This window comes from Ambystoma mexicanum, chromosome 11 (assembly GCF_040938575.1).
Source record: "Ambystoma mexicanum isolate Mex_15411 chromosome 11, UKY_AmexF1_1, whole genome shotgun sequence".
Classification (NCBI taxonomy): Eukaryota; Metazoa; Chordata; class Amphibia; order Caudata; family Ambystomatidae; genus Ambystoma; species Ambystoma mexicanum.
Window position 1 is genome coordinate 979,955,866 of NC_090934.1, and position 23,752 is coordinate 979,979,617.

Below are 23,752 nucleotides of genomic sequence, written 5' to 3' on the forward strand. Positions count from 1 at the left end.
TTGACGCAGGGTTTTGAGCTCCGGGGTGAACCATGTGTTCAGGTGCGCTTTGGGTATTCCTTTGCGCAGTTTCAGTGGGGCAATGATGTCAATGGCTTTGGCCATGGACTCATTGTAGGCGTTGACCAGTTGGTTCAAGTCCATTGTGGCGGGTAGTGCGTTTAAAGTAGGGATCACCAGAGGTATTAGGGCTTCCGCTGTGATATTGCTCTTTTTCCTAGTAGGGCAGGCAGGTGCCATGATAGGCCTTTTATGTGCTGAGTTGCTGGTAAGAATGTCAAACGGGAGGAGGTGGTGGTCAGTCCAGATAAGTTGTGTGGGATCTTTCGTAGTAATGTTGCAGTTAAGGGTAGTTATCCAGTCAAGGATTCTGCCTTTCGAGTGGGTAGGTTTGGAGCAAAGTTGTTGGAGGCCATGCTCCTCTAATGCCATGGCCAGGGCAGTGGCTGGGGTGTCTAGGGGGTCGTTAAACCCAAGGTTAAAGTCTCCGAGTATAATCAATTGTGCTGATGGTTTGGAACTTTCAGCAACTAGTGAAGTGATGTCTTCCTCAAATGAGCCAGGAGGGCCCGGGGGTCGGTAAATTAAGTGCAGCGTAATAGTACTTTTAGGGGAGGTTTGAAATTTGACTGTAATGTGTTCACAGGATTTGAGTGGGGGAGCAGAGGATAGTCTGATGTCAAGCGTGGACTTAAAGATGATAGCTACGCCGCCACCTCGAGCGTTCGGTCTATCTGCTCTAAGGATGGTGTAGTTATCAGGTATGGCTAGGGTAAGAGATGGACCTGCAGCATCGTGCAGCCATGTTTCGGTTACCGCAAGGAAGTCCAGGTTGTTTGTTAGAATGATGTCAGCGACTTCTGAGGCATGGGCGACTAATGATCTGACATTTAGGAGAGCTCCTTTAAGACTGGGATGGATAGTGTTGATGGGTGTTACAGTGTGAGGGTTGATCTTATTGAGTGATTTGGTAGGGCCTTTGCTAGGTCTGTAGTGGGTTCTAGCGCCAAGTCTAGAATTCCGATCGGAGGGGATGAGGGTAGTGTTACGGGAGTTGGTTGGGTTAGCTAATGTAGGGGTGTTGTAGTCAATGGTAGGGCAAGATGCTCTCGTGTTGATGGGGTTCTGCTTATAGACAGCTAGGTGTGTGTTAGCTGCGACATGCGGAACGTGTGCATGTCTATGGGTGGGAAGGGCGGACTTGGTATCCGGGGGGAAGGCTGGTGTGGTGGGCAGGAATGGTGTAGGGCAGGTGATCGGGTGGTGTCTTGGGCAGGCGGGTCTGACTAAACCATTATTATAGGCTAGGTAACTGTTGCCAGTGCAGGGTATGTTACTTTGCATGACACAGAAAGGGAACATGATCGCAGTCAGGCAGAGTAGCATGCTGGGGCTAAGGTAATGTACAGGGGAGTGGCGTGAAGGGGGCATAGGCGTTATAGGTAGGGCACAACACAATGCGAATGAGGTCTAGGCGACCATAGGGCACAACACAATGCAGGTGGGGTCTAGGCGACCATAGGGCACAACACAATGCAAGTGGGGTCTAGGCGACCATAGGGCACAACACAATGCAAGTGGGGTCTAGGCGACCATAGGGCACAACACAATGCGAATGAGGTCTAGGCGACCATAGGCCACAACACAATGCAGGTGGGGTCTAGGCGACCATAGGGCACAACACAATGCAAGTGGGGTCTAGGCGACCATGGGGCACAACACAATGCAGGTGGGGTCTAGGCGACCATGGGGCACAACACAATGCAAGTGGGGTCTAGGCGACCATAGGGCACAACACAATGCAAGTATGGTCTAGGCGACCATAGGGCACAACACAATGCAAGTGGGGTCTGGGCGACCATAGGGCACAACACAATGCAAGTATGGTCTAAGCGACCATAGGGCACAACACAATGCAAGTGGGGTCTGGGCGACCATAGGGCACAACACAATGCAAGTGGGGTCTGGGCGACCATAGGGCACAACACAATGCAAGTGGGGTCTGGGCGACCATAGGGCACAACACAATGCAAGTGGGGTCTGGGCGACCATAGGGCACAACACAATGCAAGTGGGGTCTGGGCGACCATAGGGCACAACACAATGCAAGTGGGGTCTAGGCGACCATAGGGCACAACACAGTTGCGGTGGTACGTTAGCGACCATAGGGCACGGCCAAATAGCAGTCATGAGGCATGGAGCACTAAGGGCTAAGGATGCCTGTACTATTAAAGAGGTGGCAGCAGTAATGCATAGTGGCGGCGGCGTTGGAAGCATGAGCATATGTAGCAAACAGTTAAAGAAACCGAGTTCAAATGTTTATGGGTGCGGAGTAGCAGAGGGCATACCAGAAAGCACAATAGTATAGACTGAGGGTATTCCCACTACTCACAAAAGATTAATGGTCCGTGGCCCCTGGCTCCTGATGCTCCAAACAGGCACCCAACAGGCCTTAGATTGGCCGGCGATCCGCCTGCCGGCGGTTCCTACAAGTGAAATCGAGGATTAGCCTCGATTTCGTGCCGCGATGCGCCCGGCATGGGCAAGTCAGGCACTTGTGGGGACGGGGTCAGGCAGGCCCTGTTCCTCGGCGCGCTCGCTTCCTCTTTTCTCCTCGGGTCTCGGGACCTCTGCTGGGCTGGGGGGCTGGGGGGGCTCCTGCCCTCACCCCTCGAGATGGATGTTGGGAGTGGGGGAATGTGTGGCACTCAACAGGCCTTAGATTGGCCTTTGGATTGGCCGGCGATCCGCCTGCCGGCGGTTCCTACAAGTGAAATCGAGGATTAGCCTCGATTTCGTGCCGCGATGCGCCCGGCATAGTGATCTCTATGACCGCATGCGCCGCACATGGTGCCCTGGGCTGGACAGTTTCTCTTCCTGTGACGTACACCTCCACACCATCCACAGTCAGTGGGCCCCAGTATCCTTAGCTGCCATTGTGGGCCTGCAGGGGGGTGGTTGTTCTATTCTCTGGCTGCTGGGCGATTCGTGATTTGTGCCACTGCGGTTGGCGGGGCAAGCTGTAGTTTTTGCAGCGTGGTACTCATCTGAGCCGCTCTGGCTAACGATAGTTCCCTCTGGTACCCATATTCCTGAATTTTTGCTAGGGAAATCTACTTCTCACTCAGGACTATCTGTCGCAGTTTTCCAGAGTTCCTGCCATTGATGATTTGGCACCTGATCTCTTTTTCTGTGTAGTCGAATTCACAGTACAACGCCAATCAACCAGAGTCTGGTATGGTAGGCGTCAAGGGGTTCCTCATCGGTCCGAACTGTGGTGCAAAAATTGAATGTCTCATAGTCAGGATTCAGTTGTAGCATGAAATGTGCTGTGAGCGCGTCTTTGATGGACTGATACACATCGGTGCCATCCTTTATGGCAAGGGAGTTAAAAATGCATAGCACATCATCTCCTACATTTAGTAGTATGTGAGAACTCCTTTTCCTCAACATTGTCACATCTTTACAGTCCATCTGCCATTTTGAATTTCTGTATCCAGATCATGCCTTTGGGTCCTACGATGATGGGTCGGTTAATGGATCAAATGGCCCCAGCGCTGCTGTGGCACCGCAGTGATTTCGTTGTGCTGGGGCAGGTGAGGTTAGTGATGCTGCCATTCTTGATGGGGAGCCTGGTCTGGGCGTGGACATGCTTAGTTTGGTGCCACTTTCCGGATATGGTGTCATATAGTACTGGTTGTGTCACATCCTTTCAGCTGGTGTATAGCTGTTTGCAGTGCTGTGTACCAGGGATGAGTATCGGCATGTAGGTGGTGCCTGTGGGCTTCACTGTAGCTCTTGGGGTGGCCACCGGTGGAGGAATGTTCCTGTATGCTTGTCCGTATCATTTAACCGCTGCTCGACACAGCGTGTTTCCAAAAATGTGCATATTTTCCCAAGGGCAGAGAAAATGTCATTGCTGTGTGCGTGGTCTGTGTCACGCCCTCATCCACAATGTGATGTTCGCCTGCAGGGCACCCTGCAGTGCTCTGCCCTGTGATGCGTCATGGGGTAGACATTGCTGTGTAGCGCTGCTGAATCAAAAGCGTCACACTAGTTGCCACTCCGAACTGCTGGGTTTCCGGCATCTGGGGTCTTTATTGACCTTGCATCACTTCCCGCCATACGCGGCGACGTGCCATGTACGTAACAGCTGGGCCAGTGAGTGACACCAGACTCAGATATTCATTGGAAGGCATTAGGCCACTTTTGTTACATTTGTTTACATTGCCAAATGCGACAAAAAGCCATACATGAATGACATCATAAGAACTGTTATGTCATCATAGCTCTGAGCTCGCGGTAAATCTGCAGCTTTCCGCCCATTTTCAGCACTATTACCACCGGAAGTAATAGTGCCGAAAAGCCCCATATAGAGTTATGGACTCTTAACATAATGGGGAATTACAGCCTTACCACAGCTCGGTATCTCAGTAATGCTATTTGCATTGGCAGTATCCCGGCGCAATTACTGTCGGGATATGGCCAAGGCTGTGATGATGCCCTAAGTGAGGTTGTTTGTAAGGCCGCAATAAACATGACAAACTAGGCATTTGAATCGTTAGTAAAGTTCTGGTGCAAGGATTGTACATGAATAGGGATCATGGCAGCTGTCCCAAAAGACAGTGGTTTTTCAAATTTCACTATAGTATGAATTTTCTCTGTTTGTGGCACCCCCTTTGTTTACTGTTAGTGGTTTCTTCAGACACTTCCACGCGCTCACATGCTCTCCTTCTCTCACATTTGTACATGTACACACGTGGACGCATAGATTAGTTGTGGCTGAATTTCATCAGATCCAAAGCACATTAGGTGGCGAATCCTGCACGTGACCCTATTATCCCGCGCGCACAGGAAGACTCGATTCCTCAGGAAAGTGAGAGGGACTGGCTGACTGCTAGTGGAGCTTTGCCATGTACATACGTTAAATATCCTCTGGAGATACAAATGACTCTGATAAACTATTTTATTGAGAATAAAAGAATAGCTACCATCAGGATTCGTTTTTATTCAATTATAAATTGTGTTTTGCATTTCTGTTTAAGCTTTAAAAGAAAGATGTATTTTACCCTGCAGGACTCCGGTTTGGATCCCATCCATTGTTTTCTGGAGACCCGAAGGTTAAGGGACCGTTCATAACATGGCATTTGTCTTTTCGAGGCTCGCACAAGAGCTTAGTTTTCGCCTGGACACGTTGAGCCTGTCAAGGCCTTCTGACTTTAGTGGTTAAGTGCACAAGGTCCCTCCTTTCTTTTCCACTTTGATAAAGGCACTTTATTGAAAATGGCCGTGGCTTTGCCCTGGTTTGCAGCGAGGGGCGGACTCGCTCCCCTGTTGCCAATGGATACCTGGAACATTTTCTATATGCCCACGAACAGCCTGTGACCCTTCACCCCGAGGTGTTATGAACATCGCAGGTCTCGATCGGGTCACAAAGCCTTTATCCGGACATCAGAAGTGAAAAATGTATCGTGGTGTAGGCGGCCTGGTCTTCTCCTGCAGCCAATGGAACAATTCATGTTCACTGTTCTCGCCTGTGTCTCTTTCACTGGCCGTTACCTTGACTACTCATCGTCCACGCTGCCCAATCACCAATGTCCCTGTTGACTCCGCAAAATGATTACGTTTTGAATAATTTTGCCACCTACCAAATGATATTTCTGCCAGAATGCTCATTAGAGTGGGTTATAGTGTGTCACTAAACCTATTCTAAACACTTAACAATATAAATGGTTATGTCTTAGAAAAGTACTACATAATCGTAAATTAATTGATGTACTTTGTAAGCATTAACTTCCTTCCATGTTCCAGGTCATTCCTGATTCTAGCTGCACTGTAACAGCTATTTGGGTTCAAATAAGACACAACGCTAAGAACAGACAGGTTGGTTTTCGTGTGAGATGTTGAACACTTCACCATTGAGTGTTGGCACGTCAACGCAAGAAGTCAGTAGTGCTTCTGCTGCTGCACAATGACAATTAACATGAAATCGAAATATAGCAGGTGGTCTGCTTTGCTGACAATGTGTGAACCTGACAATGGGCTTCATCACAAGTTTGTGGTATTCCGGTGGTAAATGGACAGGAATACCACCAAACAGATTTGATGTTACCACCACTTGGTCCTGAGGAATTACCACTGGATTACAAGTGGTGGTATGGCATAGAAATCTATGAAGCTATCGCCGGAATTACCACCAGCGGTAATTCCGTCGGCTGTAATTCTGCCACCTCACCACCGAACTACTAGTACAGTGGTGTGGTAATGCGGCAGTAATGCAGTGGTAACAGAATTCACACTGAATTACTGCCGTTTTTACGCGCATCGCCATACTTGTAATGAGTTCCCAATGTATTGACCTTTCCGTAACACTCCCAATTAAAAATGCATTATTCTTAATAACGTTCAAAAGTGTTCCCTTCATTGGAAAGATAATTGAAAAAGCAGTTTTCTTTCAGTTGCACAAAAGTATCACCTAACACAATCTCCTTCAGTGCTAGAAATCTGTATTCCATATAAGATGCAGCATAGACTTCCAACATCTAGGTCATCGACAACAACCTTATTGTTGGGTATAAAGGTGACACCTATCTACCGGTGCCTGCCACCTACAATAGTCTTAACCACAAAGAACTTCCGAGCTGCATAGCCTTCATTGGCACAGTTCTTCCATGGTTCACCTCCTCCATCACGGACAGACAGGAAGTCATCCAGCTGTGCACCCATAGTTCTCATTGCCGTAGCATAACCTACAGTGTCCCACAAGGGTCCATCCCATCTCCAGTCATCTTCAACCAAGACTTGGAATCACTCGCACAAAAGCGCCTCATTAACCATGAAATTAAGAGCCACTAATTTGTCAATGAGACCCTGCATTTCCTAGTGATGAGTTCTATCAATGGCATCCCTCAACTAAAATTCCTCCCACTCATTCAAGCATAGATGTGAAGCACCTGCCTGAAATGTAACCCCACAAAGGCAGACTCCATTCTACTGGAAAACTTTATTGACCAGAATCAAACCCAGACCTGCCAGATGGAAATTAAACTTGGTAGCTTCTCTCCTCCACACACACCCTGTACTGAATCCCTTGAATTCTTCAGAGACCAGAATCTTGCCCTCAAGACCCACATCACAAAAAACCCACACAGCTTTGTACCGGGTATCTCTCTACTGTGGCATGTCTAGATTATTTTGACTGGGATGGCCCAAGTGGAGCATTGGTCTATGCAGGGGTGGCATGAAGTATGAGCACACACACACATAATGATCATAGTGTAAGATAATGGGGTTGGCACCTGGGTTGGCCAATCAGATTCCAGGAGTATGACATGCCTCCCGAGGCCACTCCCTAGACTCGCCCTAGTCTCTCTCGCCTCTTTGGAAAGCCAAGTGACAAGCCAAGAGTCCATGCCAGACTTCAGAACCATCGTCCAGGCCCTAGTCCTTTCCCACTTAAAAGGGGGCAATGCTCTCTCCACATGAGGACCCAACGTGGCTTCACTAAAAGCCATCGAGCATGCCGCGGGCAGTATCATCCCAGGACTGAAGAAATACAGCTACATCACCCCGGTCCTGCGAGCGCTATGTTAGTTACCCTCCAAGCCTATATCCTCTTCAAAACTGCCTGCATAAGATGCAAGGAAATGGCACAAAGAGCCATCCTACCTGGCTGTAAAAATCAACCATACTTGGTGGCCTATACAGTACCAGAAGCCACATGGTTATATTAGAATCTAAGGAGCGTAAGAAGAAATAAACCGAAAACAGTCCTTCTATTCCACCCCACACTATATCTATGCATATCAGAATTATAACCATCCCTACTGGACCTCAGGAAGGAATTGGATACATTGCTCTTCATGGAACACATCCTTGCCGGTCAACCCTGGATAACACCTCTCGCCCCTCTTAGCATCCTGCTCCTCACTAGTGTTTAAGCACCAGTTATAAGCCAAAACTATTGAATTGGTGTACAGCTAGGAGGGAGAACACATGTAAGGAGGGGCTCGCAGCTTGTAATTGTTGTTTGGATATCTACCCACCTATTGACTGTTCAAGGCCATACTAATCCCTGTGGCCATTCCCATCCACTACCTGCCCCTGCATTCCCAAAACACACCCTCCTATGAACTCTTTGAGCTAGCTCAATCAAGCAGTACCATCAAACGTTGACCTGCCAGTGTTCTTTCTTAGCAGTCCCGTGAGATTGAAAGGCTTAATTGCAGCTGCAAAAGCACTCATGGTTTAGTAAAAATGTCTTTCCTAAGAGTGCCTTTAGCTACTTGATTTAGGTCTGTCCCTTGCACAGAAGACCTGTCAAAAACGAGCACTGGCAAATCCACCAGTTTTGACTGGTCTATAGATATCAGGATGGGATTTGGCAGGCAATGCTATATATGACCAGTTAACATCATTTTACAGCTGTTTGAAATTTAATAGCATTATGACATCGCCAACCGTTTTGGCTTATGTTTAGGTATGAGGCATTTGCCAGCCACTGGTATCATGTGCTCAGGTAAGGGCACCAGAGGCGTAGACAGGGTACGGCCTGAGCGGGCAAGGCCCACCCAAAATCTGTAAATGCCCACTCGGCAGTGCTGTGCGGACATTTACAGGTGCTACAGGTGCTAATGTCACTAAGCTGGGCCCAACTCCATTAGCTTCCGACCCCAGTTGTTAGACAATACTGGTTACGCCTCTGACCTGGTCCCCATTTTCTACCTGTTGCAATATCGTGACAAAGTAGCAATTATGGCAGTGCATGCCAGATGCCTATCCCATGCCTACACAAAAGCCAGAACTGTTTTTGATGTTAGCTGTGGTGCTTTGGTTCACCTTTTACATTCTACTGGTTTCTGGTTGTTTAATTTGAACCTTTTGTTTAGAGTGTGCCTCTCACTCTCCTTGTCTTTCTCTCTTTCTCTGTCACCCAAATCACAAACTGAGTATGGGAGATTGCAAAGTCTTCTACAACCATTTTGGATTTCCTCAGTTAATGTTTGTGAAGGTGACAACATGTTGCTGTTACATTGTGGAGCAAGGAAGCTACTGAAATACCAGTAGTTCTACTATTTTAGTTTGGATTTAGGGGTGAGTCATCACAGTGGTTAAGAGCTCCTTTCTGAATCCTAGCTGATTTGGTTGCTGAGCTCAGGAGTTACATTGATCCGTGCATTATGGCCAAACACCTCTGCCCCTGAATCTTCTGCAGTTCCATTTAACTGGTCTGATTATTCCACTTGCTGCCTATCTCGGGCTTTGTGGGCCTGACTTTGTCTGTCTGCTCATGTGCATAGCCAGTATGCTCAAGCATTTTCTTACCCGGAATGCGTAGTTAGGCAAAGCATTTCAAAGATTGCTTTCTGCTCCTGCAGGCGTCTGTCTAAGGTGTTTAGTATTTGTGGTGCAAGCATTTAAGGCCTAGCAGCAGCCTTGCATCTTGGATTTCAACTAATTGCATTTGAATAATGATTTCTTCAGCAGGCCCCTGTACATGCAATTACAGTAGATTAATAGGGAAAGCACTATTGCCCACACAGGTAGACAGTCATGATTTCCATAATAACCTCCATGCCAGAAAACACCTCCACCGAAAAGACAATCTAAATGCCTGCATGGGGCTGTGGCAGGTTTTGTGGCAGAGAATAGTGCTGTACCCAAAGCAAGGCTCTGGAGAAAGTTGGGTGTCTGTGCTTTAGCAACATTGTGTTGGGTTTACATTGTGGTTGAATCAATGTATCCATGCTTATTACCCTTACGTATGTAAAACATTAGAGATCAAAATCTCCCCTACACTAACCCAACCATTGTTTGCGCTTGCAAACAGTGTCTTTTATACATATAAATAGAAACACATTAATAATGCTCTCACTCCTGTTTAGCATTTATACATATTTATCCTCTTGTAATTATAGTATATGAGCATTAAAATAGACTAGTTGATCCAAGATGGCCGCCAAGCACTGAAGGCACGTTAGTTAGAGCTCGCCCCGTGCCTCATTGAAAGCCTAGATATGTGACAATCCACTTTCTAAATATAAAAATCACCAGAAACTTGCACCAGAATCAAGCAACAACATTGGGAATAAGAAGAGCCCCTGAAAACGGTCGGTGGGACGATTTTGAGGAGGATTGACTCTTGAGCGTGTCCTGTGCCACGCCCGACCCTTCTATTGTTGGATCGGAACTCTGTATTCCCCGCTTTTGCTTGTGTTTGGAGGTAAGAATCCCTGGAACCCCCAGGAGGGGGTCAATGGTTTAGTGTGCAGCGGGACACGTGAGAAAGGCTTGAAACAGCGTCCGATGCTCCGCTGCGTTTCAGACGCTCCACTGAATTCACCGGTAGCAGCTCTGACCCGGCAATGAGAATGCGGAGAGCAATCTCCACACTGCCACTGCTGACATCTATATCAGAAGGCTATTTCCCAGGTGAGTTGCAAGCTACAGGCAGAAGGGAGGAAAAGCTCCTGTAAAATACTCCACCAACAAGTATACCTCTCCCAGCCCCTCCCAATCCATCCATGCGGGGTGCAGAGAAGCGTGGGAGGAGCAGACGTTGGGAAGGCGACACTTTGAAGTACCATGCTTCCTTATCACGTTGTTGTGCAGTTAATCACTGCTAACGTGAAAAAGACACCCAGAGGCAATGAACACCCCACAAAGTAGCAGAATGCATTTTTATTCGGATTGTTGTTTGTTAGATCAAGAGAGCTGCAGTTGCGCTACCCCCAGCTGGGCTGACACAGATCGCTTATAAAGCTGATTCAGCGAGAGAACATTAAGGCAAGGGAAATATTTGTGTAACCTCGAAAGAGGATATGGAACTGTGCTTTCAAGTATTTCAGGATAAACTTTCTTCCTCCCTACAACTGCAATTCGATAATTTTACAACAGAATTCAAATCTGCCTTAGTTGATCTACTTAAGGAAATTGCATATCTTAAAGAAAGGGCAGACCGTAATGTTGACGGCACTACAAGAGTTGGCCCAGAAGTCTACGCAATCAGAAGAGCTCCTCGAACATTTGGCACAAGCCAACACATAATGTAGAGTTGCAATGTGAGGATATGGAGAACAGATCGAGAAGATCTAACATTCGCATACGAAATATTCCAGATTCATTGAGTGATTCATTAATAAAAGAGTAAGTTATGGGAGTCTTCTAGGATCTAATGAAAGGGGAAGCTGAGGTAATCATTCCTGTAGATGGAATCCACAGGGTAGGACCAAAGTGCCAGGATCCAGCAGCCCGACCCAGAGATATCTTGGTGGCATTGGCGTGTTACCCCCCCAGAAGGAACAAATCCTACAGGAAGTCAGAAAAGCGTCACAAATCACACTTCATGGGAACGAAATTCAATTGTAGCAGGATATTTCTCCAGTTACACTAAAAAAAAAAGGATATGCGTGATATCCTGCAACACTTGCATCTACAGAAAATATCTCCCATTCGGCCTCCTTTTTACTTGGGAGGGGAAACAACACTGTATCACTAACGAGGAGGTGGCGCATATTCTACATCTCGAAGGAAGATCAGGTGGATCAAGCTACTGTTACCTGAGTCCTTGCGTGGACAAATGTACGATATCGAACAAAAACCCAAAAGGGTTTTTGGGTCAGAGAAACAACCCCCACCATGGTGACGGAACAAGGAGAGAATAATTCCCTCAGATGAAAACGTCAAGGTGAAATAAGGTATACTATCTTGGAACAGGAAAGCTATTTCTAATGCTGGGGCACAGCTAATGTTCATCTTGAAACTCATAATACTTATTCAGGGGGTTTTAGAATACCCTTCATATATCACTGGCTTAGATGGTGCTACTCTCTCAGGACGAAGTCCTCGGAGAGAGTAGCAAGGATGGTCTACACCAGGGAAAGGGGAATGCTATTGGGGATATGTTGGAGGGGGAGGGAGGGAATACGTTTAAAGTTGTGGGGATGCTTTGGGGAGGGATGAACGGTACACGGGGTGGCAATTTGAGGCTTATAATGTCTGACTTTAACAATTATCGCCATGCTAGCGTTCTAATACTACACCATCATATTTAGATGCTTAACACTTATTAGAAGCTTAACTCCCCTGTTAAGAGAAGGAAGTTGGAACGGTATTATGTACATATCAGCCTGATTTTATTGTATTGCCCTATCGGAAAAGCATTTTAAGTATCAAGATCGTTATAAGTTGAAGTTAAAACATTTCCCGATACTTAGGCAGGCTAATGCAAAGGGCAAGTCAGCAGGAGTGTTGATAATCTTTAGGGCGGACACGTAGGTGACGATCAAAGTACACACTGATAAGGAGGGATGGTTCATCTTCCTTCGGGTACAGATGGGACCATTGACTCTAACTTTAGTTTCTTTATATGCCCCAAACACAGGGCAGGAGGGTTTCTTGAAGTCTGTATTAGCCAATTTAGAACAATTTGCTCAGAGGAAAGTGATTCTGATCGGAGATCTGAACATCGCATGGGACCCAGAGCAAGATAGCTCTATTGCAAAAACTGCACGCCCGCATCGTCGTTGGCCTCAAGACAGAAATTTGACCACCTGACGCTTAATGGCCTACCCTGAAAGGAGAGGAAAGGGCATACACTTACTATTCTCATGTCCACAAATCCTTCTCAAGAATTGACTATTTCTGGGTCTCAGTTAGATTGATAGGTAGAGTGATACAAATGGATAGCCATACCATTTCCATTTCAGATCATGCCCCCCTGATGAAAGATCTTATTTTTCTTGAATTCTCCCCCACATTATGGAACTGGAAATTTCTGAGAGAGAGATTCTCGGTTCGAGTCCTGTGCGATGAAATAGACGGCAGAATAACCGACTACTTCAGATCCAACCTTGGAGGTGAGAAAGGTTTAGATATGGTTTGGGATGCGTTTAAGGCGACCCTTAGAGGCAAGATTATTTCAATACAAGCGCACAGGGGGAAACTAAAGCATGCATTTGAAATGGACTTGGGGGTAAAGGACACTTTAAAACAAATGGAGTTAGATACATCAATGAAACTCCAAAGACATACCAGTGCGCTAGGGGAAGACTCGACTTAATACGCACCAAACAAGCAGAAAAAAGCTTATTGTACCTAAACAAAGGGTATATATATAAAAGCTAATAAAGCGGAGACATTTTTAGCTAGACAACTAGAACAGAAAATGGCGGCTCAAACAATTCAGGGGGTGGAGGACACATCTGTATAGACAGTAACGTTGACGGAAGAAATCACGACTCAATTACAGGCATTTTATACGACTGTATATAAATCAGACTCACCAGATCAAGTCCTAAAAGAGAATTTCAGAAGCAGATACAGTAATTCTAGATAACAATATTACCCGGGAGGAAGTCGGGCAGGTACTAGCTAACCTTCCCATAAATTAATCGCCAGACCCAGAATGGTACATTGCTTCTTTTCATAAAAAAATGTCAATCGACTCTTGTCCCGACATTAACCTCTATAATTCTTTTGCTAAGACTGGTAAAATAACAAATTCAATGGAAGAGGCCAAAATAATTTTAATTTCAAAACCAGGGAATGATACAGTAAAATGTGGGTAGAACTGTCCGATTGCCCTCATTAATATTGATGCAAAAATATACACAAAAATCCTCTCTAAGCGACTAGAAGCCATTATGCCCAACCTCATCCACCCAGATCAGACGGGATTTATAAAAGGAAGACAAAACTACGCTAATATTCGGTGAATTTGTCACCTAATTGAGAAAGTGGCTAAAAAGAAGGATAAAGTTATATTGCTTTCATTAGATGCTGAAAAAGCATTTGACAGCATTGAATGGTCCTTTTATGTTTAAAACTCTAACTGCCATGTGTTTTGTTCCCAGGTTTTTAGCGATGGTATGAGCCAATTATGTAAACCCCTCAGCCAGATAGTTTATAAACGGTCAGCTATCCCTGCAAGTTTCCCCCGTAGAGGAACGTGTTCCCTATCACCTCTTCTTTATGCAATACACTTAGAACTTTTACTGTTGCAAATTTGCCATTCGGACACTATACAAGGCATATTCTTTGGGGGGACAAGCATAACTTAATGGCATATGCAGATGACATGCTTCTTGTGCTCTCCAACACAAGAGATTATTTACCGGCGGCACTGGCTCAATTAGAAAGTTTCGGCAAAATAGCCGGTCTCAAAATTAATATTACAAAGTCTGAAATCTTCCATCTCGGACTTACACAAATTGAATTGCACAAAGTAATGGAAGCATCACAGCTCTGTTGGAGTCGGGAAAGCATTCGGGTGTTGGTAGTAAATATTACACACTCACTAGGGGAACTATATTCCACCAACTTCCATCCGTTTTTGGCAGAGATTCAGAAGCTCTTCCAATCTTGGTCGTCTCTTATGGTCTGATACATTCGATTAAGATGGTAATTTTACCCAAAGTACTGTATTTGTTCCAAGTCCTCCCGATTTGGGTCCCAACCGTTTTGTTCCGTATACGTCACAAAATGATATCAACGTTTATATGGAATAACAAACCGCCTCCAGTCGCATTGAAAACTTTAATTTCAGGGAATATTATCACACAGCACACCTGCGAGTGATAAAGAAATGGTTGGGGTATGATTCCAATAAGAGATGGTATCATATGGAAAGAGCTATAGTGCGGTCTAGAATGGGAGAGAAAATGTGGCTGCCTAAAATGGATAGACCCAAAGCGAGATTACCAAATTAGTGGAAGAAATTTGGGCTCAGGCGATTAAGCAGCATCATATTACCTAATTTCACTCCCCTTTTCACAAATCCACAATTCACTCCGGGACTACAGGCCAACTTTCTCTGAATGGAAAACAGCTTGTTGAACTGAGTTCCGAGATATGTTTTTGGGACAATATATTAAGTCCTTTGTCCTTTGCAAAGAGTAACTTGTCCTTCAGGAGAGTCAGCAATTTAAATACTTTCAAGTTTGCCATTGGTTGATGGCTCCATCTAATAAGTCAGCGGCTTTAAGAAAACAAACTCCATTCAAGCAATTTTTGACATCAAGCTCAGGAGATTAACATCCGATCTCTAACCCTTAAGTTACTAACAGATGAACCTCTGGCAACTGCATCTACTTACCAACAGGCCTAGGCTAAGACTCTCGGCTATACACCAACAAACCTGGTTGTGTTTAGACATTGCAAAAATGACTAGATCTATACAGATTAGGGAATGTTGGTTCAAACTAATGTTCCAATGGCACTACACCCCAGAACGCTTACATAAGATTGCCCTGCTGGTTTCAGCTCTTGGTTGGCAGGGATGCGGGGGGAGAGGAGACTGGTTACATGTTTGGTGGTCATGTCCTAAAATGTAACAATATTGGAGGGCGGTGCAGGGGAATATGAAGGCTACGTTTGCTTTTAAGACCGAGAGAAGCCTTGAAGAAACCCTCCTAGGTATGGCGCAAAAAATGCATTATGGCCAAAGCATAAGAGAAAGGCTTTTTTTATTCTTCATTTGGCAGTTTTCCTGTTCTGGGCTCAGAACTGGAAATCTGCGGACCCACCACACATAAAAGACTGGTATTATAAACTTTGGAATTGTCTCTTTGGAATGGGTTACCTATTCGATTCAAGGGGCACAGGCTACATTTTCATCAGACTGGGCCTCGAAATTGAACTTTTTGCACAGAGACTATATGGAACAATATTGCCTTCAGAATCTACGAATTTTTGACATTTTGTGAAATGTATAAAAGTGTGAACATCCAGTGTACTGGGGGGGCATGGAAAATGTGTTAGGAGGGATAGCGATGGGTGTGGAAAGTTCTAGGAGTGGAACGTTGATTTTAATTTTGTTGTCTGTTTAGAAAATCTGAAAACTCAAATGTTTATTTTTTTTTTAAATAAACTAGTCAAAAAATATACTGTTCCTAATACAAGCAATGAATTAGTTGAGTAGGTTCCTGGGATTCTACTCTTCTATCCACTTCTAAAATGTTAAAATCTGCTTGCAACCAATCAACAAATAGTGTGTAGCCATTGTGGCCCATTACATTTTTAAATCATACTCCTAATTGTGGTGCAGTGGATTGGCAAGCCAGGGGACTTGTGAGGTTGTACAGATTAACCTCTGAATAACTCATTAGGTGGAGAGTGGTTCACATTCTGTCAAAAAAGTTAATTGCTTCAAAGGGCAGTTAATTATGAAAAACCTAAAATCAATCTGCAGACAAAAAAGATTACAGGTAAAGCATTTTAAATCCCCAAGGCAAAGGATTTCTCTCGCCATCCTCTGATTTGTGATGGTTTCCCTTATCCTGGCTAAATAAGTATGAGGGGCAACACAAGTTATATATGGACAATGTGACAAACCTCATAACACACTAAAACCAGTATTTCATAATGACAGGGAAAGTTGAAAGCCTAAACTAATCAAATAATACATCATGATGTTTCAGAACGGTCCTCCCATGGAAAAGAAATTAAACATTGAAAAGAATTAAGAAAAATGGCTTGCCTCCAAAATATTAAAACAGTCAGAAAAATGGAATTTAGAAAAATTGGCAAAGTGCTAATTTATAGCCACATGAGCAGTTTTCTGTCCGAGAGAAGGCATGTGAAATCTGTGTGCTGCTTGTTTCCAAGGCCTTTCAGCTTTGTAATTTAGTTTTACCACCAAATTATTGATGCAGGTAATACAAATCCGAATTTGGAAAAATTATCAGTGTGCCAATGTTTTGTCCCAAAGACTAAAATTATAGTCTTGGCCTAGTCCATAAAGTTGCTGTTTTCTCCTTACCAGGCAGGACCAAGTCTTGTGGGTCAGCAGTTATCCTCCAGACTGTTGCCCCTCATGGTGCATAGTGTTGTAGCCTTCAGTGACATTTTGCGAACTTCTCCCAACTGTCTGAAGCAGCTTGTTTGTAAATGATAGGTGCCACCCCGTTTCCCTGTTTATATCATTAAATCATGACCGATCATGGAATTAGCGTAATGAGTAGAAACAGTAGAAATCATCATCTTGTTAGTTCAAATTTACAATGAAGCTAACATTGTGATTTAGTTCACTTACATATGAACTGGCATGTTTGAACAAGATGGGCCTTTGTCAAATGCTAGAAATTGCTTTACTCAAAACGTTTTCAGCAATCAGTTTGTACTAATTAAACGTTAGTGCTTGGTTAGTGTTTTATTTATACTAGTTTGGATGTCTGTCGTTTTTGTTGACGTAAACAGCTTAAGATGCGTATATATAAAAAAAACCTAGGATGATTTTGCAGTCCATTTGCTATGCGTGTTTGGCAGTGTGCAAATCCTTTCACAATACTTCTCTTGTTTAACAAATATTGAGTTTGTTTTGAAAACGCTGTACTCTCAAAGCAAGTAGATTGCTACACGCTCATAAAAGCGATTTAAAAAAACAGAACTAGTTATCCTTTTTCTCACCCCGTCTCTTATCTTTTCATATAGAAAGAAATGCATTTTTTTAAACGTACAAAGCTTTTCTTCTGGATCACAGTGCGCAGGTTAACCCTATCATGCTCTCTAAATGGTTCAATGGGAATGTGGTTACAAGGTGTGGGTGCCTTTCATTGTCGAGTAGAACCCAGGAGGCGTCGTAGTAACAGACTTTGGGCCGGGAGGATAGCTAAGGTGCAACATGCTTGTAGCACGGGTTTGATACCTGTACCCTGTCCCATACATATACTGTTTGTATGAAGTGCAGTAAACCATTTGTTTTTAATGCAAGAGCATAGAGTTGGGTCTTCTACATGCAGATACGTGGTGCATAACACATGTTATTGTATCTACGTGTAGAATATTCCTAAAGCTGGAGTCAGTGGAACATTGTACATTCAGAAAGTAATAATACAAAATAAAGGAAAGCATTCCCACTAGGCGAACGAAGGGGTATGTGAATGTGTGAAACGTATAAATGTTCTTTCCACATCTGAATAAATGGCGTCATTTATCACCCCACCACTGGAAACATGTGCGCAAGAAGGTGAAACACACATTACTAGTCGGCTAACTGCTATCTGGCATTTCCTCTCGACATAGGATCCCAGTTTCTGCTGACCTTTTGAAATGTGCTTTTCATAAATATTACAGTGGGTTTTATACTTTTAAATTCGTTGTCATATTAGGGCAACTTTGCAGATGACGTTTAGGGACACAGCAGAGTCGCACAGCCATTAGTGGCCATGTTTCCCAGTTGGAGCTATGGTGTCTGACTCCCAGTGTGGAATAGTGCAGAATCTCGGCCTGTCCTTGTGGGTTAAACTTCCGGGTTAAGGCAAGTTATTGAAGCTGGACAGCCATGTGGCATTAGCTTTATATTTTGTATGCGTCATAATTTCCGGCAGATCTTGCCTTTACTTATGATGACGTTCTTTCCCACGCAACATTAGCGTTTTTGGCCATGTTTAGAATGTAGGGTGTGTGAGTGCTTTAAGGGGGTGCTAAATCGAGGGGGGGGGGCTCTTGTTAGGGGCCATGTCCGAAGAACCTTTGTACTTTGGCCACGCCCCCTAACTACAGCCCCCCCTCACCTAAAGAGGGGGGCTGGCTAAAACAAGGGGGGCTGGGCACACTGTCATTATTACCTTTTGGTGCACAAATTCCCTCCTTTTCAACCAACGGAGGGTCTGGGCGCACCAAAGGTGTGACACCAGTGCGCCCCCAGCTCTCCCAGTGCTTAATTTGCAGGGGTGTTTGCCAGGGCTGAGCCCCGTCACTTATTTTTGAGCCCAGCACTTATTTTCTCAGACTCGGTCTGATTATGATGTGGTGTTTTTCAACTCAATTATTTTAAATCTCATTGTGTAGTTGTCACACAACAAACAACAATGTGAACTTCGTACAGTCTCTTCATCCTGGGCCGGCTCATTGTTATGAAATTGATGACCCAGGTGGCCAGGACAGTGCTAGTTAGCTATTGGATAACGAGTGGGAAAGTGAGTGTTTGTGCTGGCCATACTCGCACACTGCTCTGGTCATCCTGCATAACATTGGTGTAGCTCAGCTACTGTAATAACCAGTAACACGATCACAGTAATGTGGGTTGCCAGCAAGAGGTCAGTCACCTGCCAGCAGCACCCACCAAGGGGCAAAGCCAGGGAAAAGGCCACTGCCTAAGAGGACTGTCAGTCATTAGTGCCAATCTAAACCGAAAGATTGTGCTGCAGTGTTTGGCAGGCAAGTTCATCAGTTCAGGAGGAACTTGTCTCAGGAGGATAGCTCAGGGGCAACATGCTTGCTTTGGAAGCAAGACAACATGGAGCAGCACAGGTTCGTTCCCGGGTCCGCTTAGAAACCTCTGTGTATTTAGCACGTTATAAATAACAAATTACAATCCAATGATTTTTCCTGCATTTGTCAATCAATTTACCACAGGAGGAAAGCTTGTTTTGCTTATTTCTTTCTGTCGATATATGGTCAACATGTTCCACTTTCCACCTATAGAATCTGGGAAAATGATTAACAATGATGATGTATATAATGGAGCACTCAAACATTTGCCTTAAAATGGTAGGTTATGTTATTTTATGTCAATTGGTATCTAAAAATTGACATCTGCTATGGGTAGTGCAACCATCACCCACAATAGGCAGTGGGAGTTGCATCTTAAACCTTGGACATGCTAACACTGGTGTGAAGCTGTGGATGGTGGCAATAGTGGACTGGGAGTTGCCTGCCCCAACGTCTCCCAAGAGGGCTAGAAAATATTTGGGCCCTCGCACTTATTATTTTGCAAATTAAGCATGGTCTCACACACTTTAATTCAAGGAGCTGCATGGTTGAAGGGACCCTGCTGGCAACCCTTTAATCATGCGGCTCATTGAGTGAAAGTGCTGCCTGCTGCATGTCTCTGTACTCGGAGACAGGAGGAGGGCTGGAGTGCCCAGCTCTTTTTGTTTCTGAGTAGAGTCATCACGCAGTATGACACCCTTTAACCACGCAGTTAAATGGCCTCAGGCTGCGTGATGACTCTTTACTCGGAAACAAAAGGAGAGACGGGCCCTCTAGGCCTCCTCCTGTGTCAGAGTACAGAGATATCAGGCAGCCGTTTAGCCGAACACTTTGCAGTTAAAGGGCTAACTGCATGAGTCAGTACTTCAGATTAGAAAAAGAAGCAATGCCTTTTCTGTTTCCCAATCCGAAGTGCTGACACCTACAGGCAGCCCTTTAACAGTGCAGCGCTTCAGCTACCCAGGCTGAGGTGTCAGCATGGCTGAGTCAGCAAGCCCCAGCCCATTTAAAGTCCTGGTGCTTATTGAAGGAAATGCTGTGTCTCCCACATTCCAAAATAGAAATGACTAAAACGTACATCAGGTACCTTTACAATACATTAGCATCTGTGTATTATGTTGCCAGGAGCATTCCTTTTTATTTTGCTTTATAGGAGGCAGGGTTTTATATGGGGCGGCAACGTGTAGGAGTTGTACAGATGTGATATGTCCCTGTTTTAAAAAAAAAAATGGGCTTCCACTGGCTGATATTTAGCAGCGGTATTCTATTGCCAGCAAAATTACATAGAAGCTTGCAAATAATTGTACAGCTCCCTGTATGTTATAGCTTTCAGTTTTTTAATCATTTTCTGTGGTAAGATATAAATCCAACCCAAAACTAATAATGTGTCTTTATTTCTCAGGAAATTGTGTTGGTTGTGTTTTTTGGAGCCGAATATGTGGTTCGATTGTGGTCAGCAGGCTGTCGAAGCAAATATGTTGGATTTTGGGGAAGGCTTCGATTTGCCAGAAAGCCCATTTCAATTATTGGTGAGTATGTTTTGCATTTAGACTCTTGTGCCATCTGCTATTTTCACTCTCAGACAGACATATATGGATATGATGGGTGTGTTTGTGTATGTATATGATAAGATGCAGCAATTTAGTGAGATAACTGAAGCATGGTACATACTTTCTAATGCAACTGAACCTTCACTAAATGCGGCATGCAACTGGCCCTGACCCATTTGATCTACCATGCCACATTTGGTAACCATTAGTGCAGTGGTTTCAAAAATATAAAATGTTGACCAATTGTTTTGTTAATTTTGTTATAATGGAGATCTACATAGGGAAATTGCATTTTCTGAACTCTATTTCTCTATATTTTAAGCTTAATTTTTCAAAGTTTTGGCACACGTGCACTTTACCTTGAAGTGTTTCATGCTTCAAAAATCGTGAAAATCTCATCAGCCAAACTCTAATATTCACATATAAAAAAGGGAATTGATACATTTCTGACAGTCATAATTAAGGTTTATAGACCCGATGATAATCTGCAATATGGGCCTTGAAGGCGGAATTAAATGCCTAAGCACAAAAAGCTTTTTAAAAGCCCATTACTCCAGATATGGCCCCGGTGGTCACCGCCCTAGTACGGAGTGTTTTAGACTACTGTAATTCGCTGTACCTTGGGCAGCCTCTCTCCCTGATTAGGCGGCTTCAATTTCTGAAAAATTCAGCGGTCAGATCCATCTTTCGCCCCCGCGTTTCGAGCACACATGTCAACTTTGTTGAGACAACTGCATTGGCTTCCAGTGGAGGCTCGGATTACGTTTAAGTCCATGTGTATTGTGCACCGGGCTTTCTATGGTATTGAAGCAGAGTACCTACAAGCCAAATGTGTGCGCAATTTCCCTACACGCTCTCTCTGTTCTCAGTCTGCCCTCCTGATAGCTGTTCCTCGATTGAGGTGTGCCTGTTCTGTGGGGTGTACTTTTCTGTTGTGGCTGCCAAAGCTTGGACCGATCTTCCTCTTGCCTTATGGAAGACTGCTGATCACTTTCTTTCAGCGGAGCCTGAAATCCATACTATTTTAATGGCGTAGCTCTATTGAAACCTCCTTTATGCTTATTTGCGCCTTGATGCCTTTGGGCGTACGTGCACTCAACAAGTTCTGATAACATACCATGGCCTGAGAGTGGGGTCTATAAAGCTATTGCAACCAGTGTTTATTTTGAGACTATATATATATATATATATATATTTATCACTAAAAAAAACTTTAAGGGGACGTTATTTTTAAGTTGCGCTACTACGCACCTGTCAGATTCTCTAAACAAAAACGACACTAACGCGACATAATACAAACGTGCCTTTGTAGTTCACAGTAAAACCGAAAAAACCCTGAAATTCGCCAGTTATGGTAAGCTAAGCAACCATAACTCGCGCCACCACCGTGCACTGCTAAAAACGAACACCCAGGACATCAAAGATGACATCACAAATGTCATTGATGACATCAGTGATAACATCACATGTCTGACTCGCTGTTTTTTCCTTTAGTGATATATCTTAGACAGTAATAGTTGGGCACAAAAAAATCATTAAGTACTATATTTGTAGACTTATACTTTAAATATGTTCTTACAATAATTCTCTTAGAGTCCACTCACACCATATAAAACATATACATAGGAAAAATACACAATCAGTAAGGTTATCAACACTTTCTTATGCTTTTGCTGTTTTTTATTACTGTACTTCTCTGGATGTGCTCATATTTGTATTTGCATTAGTTTCTTTAGGGTGCAGCCACATCATGTGATATTTGTACATAGGAAAGTAGTAGGTTTGAAGCAGAGCAACCCTTTCTGTGCATAAAGATAATCAGGTAGGTTGTGAACACTTTCTGCTTCTACTGCTGCTTTTTTGCATACTTCACTTTCACTATATATACTCATATTTGTATGTGTTCTTGTGGCTTTGTATTTTGTATGTAATAATGAAATTATGTAGCAAGTGTTTTTTTAGCTACTTATTACATGTTGCACAGTACACACAACTCTAATAAAAAAGCATTTATCATTTCACTATTCAACATGGTAGGATTATGAATATTGCTCCTCCATCATGTATACTGCACACAATGCTTATATTTATACTTGAGTCGCTTAGTATAGTGTAAAGAACTTCATAATGGAATTCTATTTATATCAATGCATTGGCTAATCCACTACATAGCTCAAGACATCTTTTCCAATTATCCTTCACACTTTTTCTGTCAACATTATAATAAGAATCCCTTGTACAGAGTTTTCATGAAAAGTAAATGCACATGTGATGTTATCAGTGATGTCATCAATGACATTTGTGATGTCATCTTTGATGTCCTGGGTGTTAGTCTTAGCAGTGCATGGTGGTGGTGCGAGTTTTGGTTGCTTAGCTTACCATAACTGGCGAATTTGAGGGGTTTTTCAGTTTTACTGTGAACCATAAAGGCACGTTTGTATTATGTCACGTTAGTGTAGTTTTTTTAGAGAATCTGACAGGTGTGTAGTAGCGCAACTTAACCATAACGTCCCCTTAACAAAGTTTTTTTTAGTGAATTGTACAGGTTTTTAGTAGTCCAATTTAAGCATAAGGTGTAGCTAAGAAAAAAATGTTGTACTGCATGTCACAGATTTTCAGTAGTGCAACATAACCAAAAGGTCCGTTTAGAAAGGGTTGTTTGGTAAACAGTATACACCTTCTGAAGAATGCCACATGAAAGTATACTGTCGTACAGCAGCGTTGCATGTCCCGGAATCGGTACACACTTACCTGAACGAATTATGCCTGTTGGGCAATGTGGAAATGGATTTTATAATCATGTAGGAACGTCCACCTTCAACATTTACCTTACACAACGCCAACACGTATTGGTATACAGCAATTGCCAATGCACTACACATTATATATTGGTAGTGATAGTTCTACTTATTTGGAAAAGACATCAGTTAAAGGCAGCCTTCCTCCCTAAGAAACAGCAGCAGTGGTGTAATGCGAAAGCATAAGAAACT

General features: G+C 43.9%; 1 protein-coding gene across 1 annotated transcript in view; it reads left to right on the plus strand.

Moving 5' to 3' along the window:
- KCNQ1 (potassium voltage-gated channel subfamily Q member 1) overlaps window positions 1-23,752 on the plus strand; it is a 1,232,969-nt gene that overhangs the window by 681,046 nt on the left and 528,171 nt on the right. Inside the window, exon 3 of the mRNA XM_069624134.1 lies at window positions 20,615-20,741. Within this exon, the coding sequence (XP_069480235.1) occupies window positions 20,615-20,741 (127 nt within the window). The remainder of the gene's footprint in view (window positions 1-20,614; window positions 20,742-23,752) is intronic.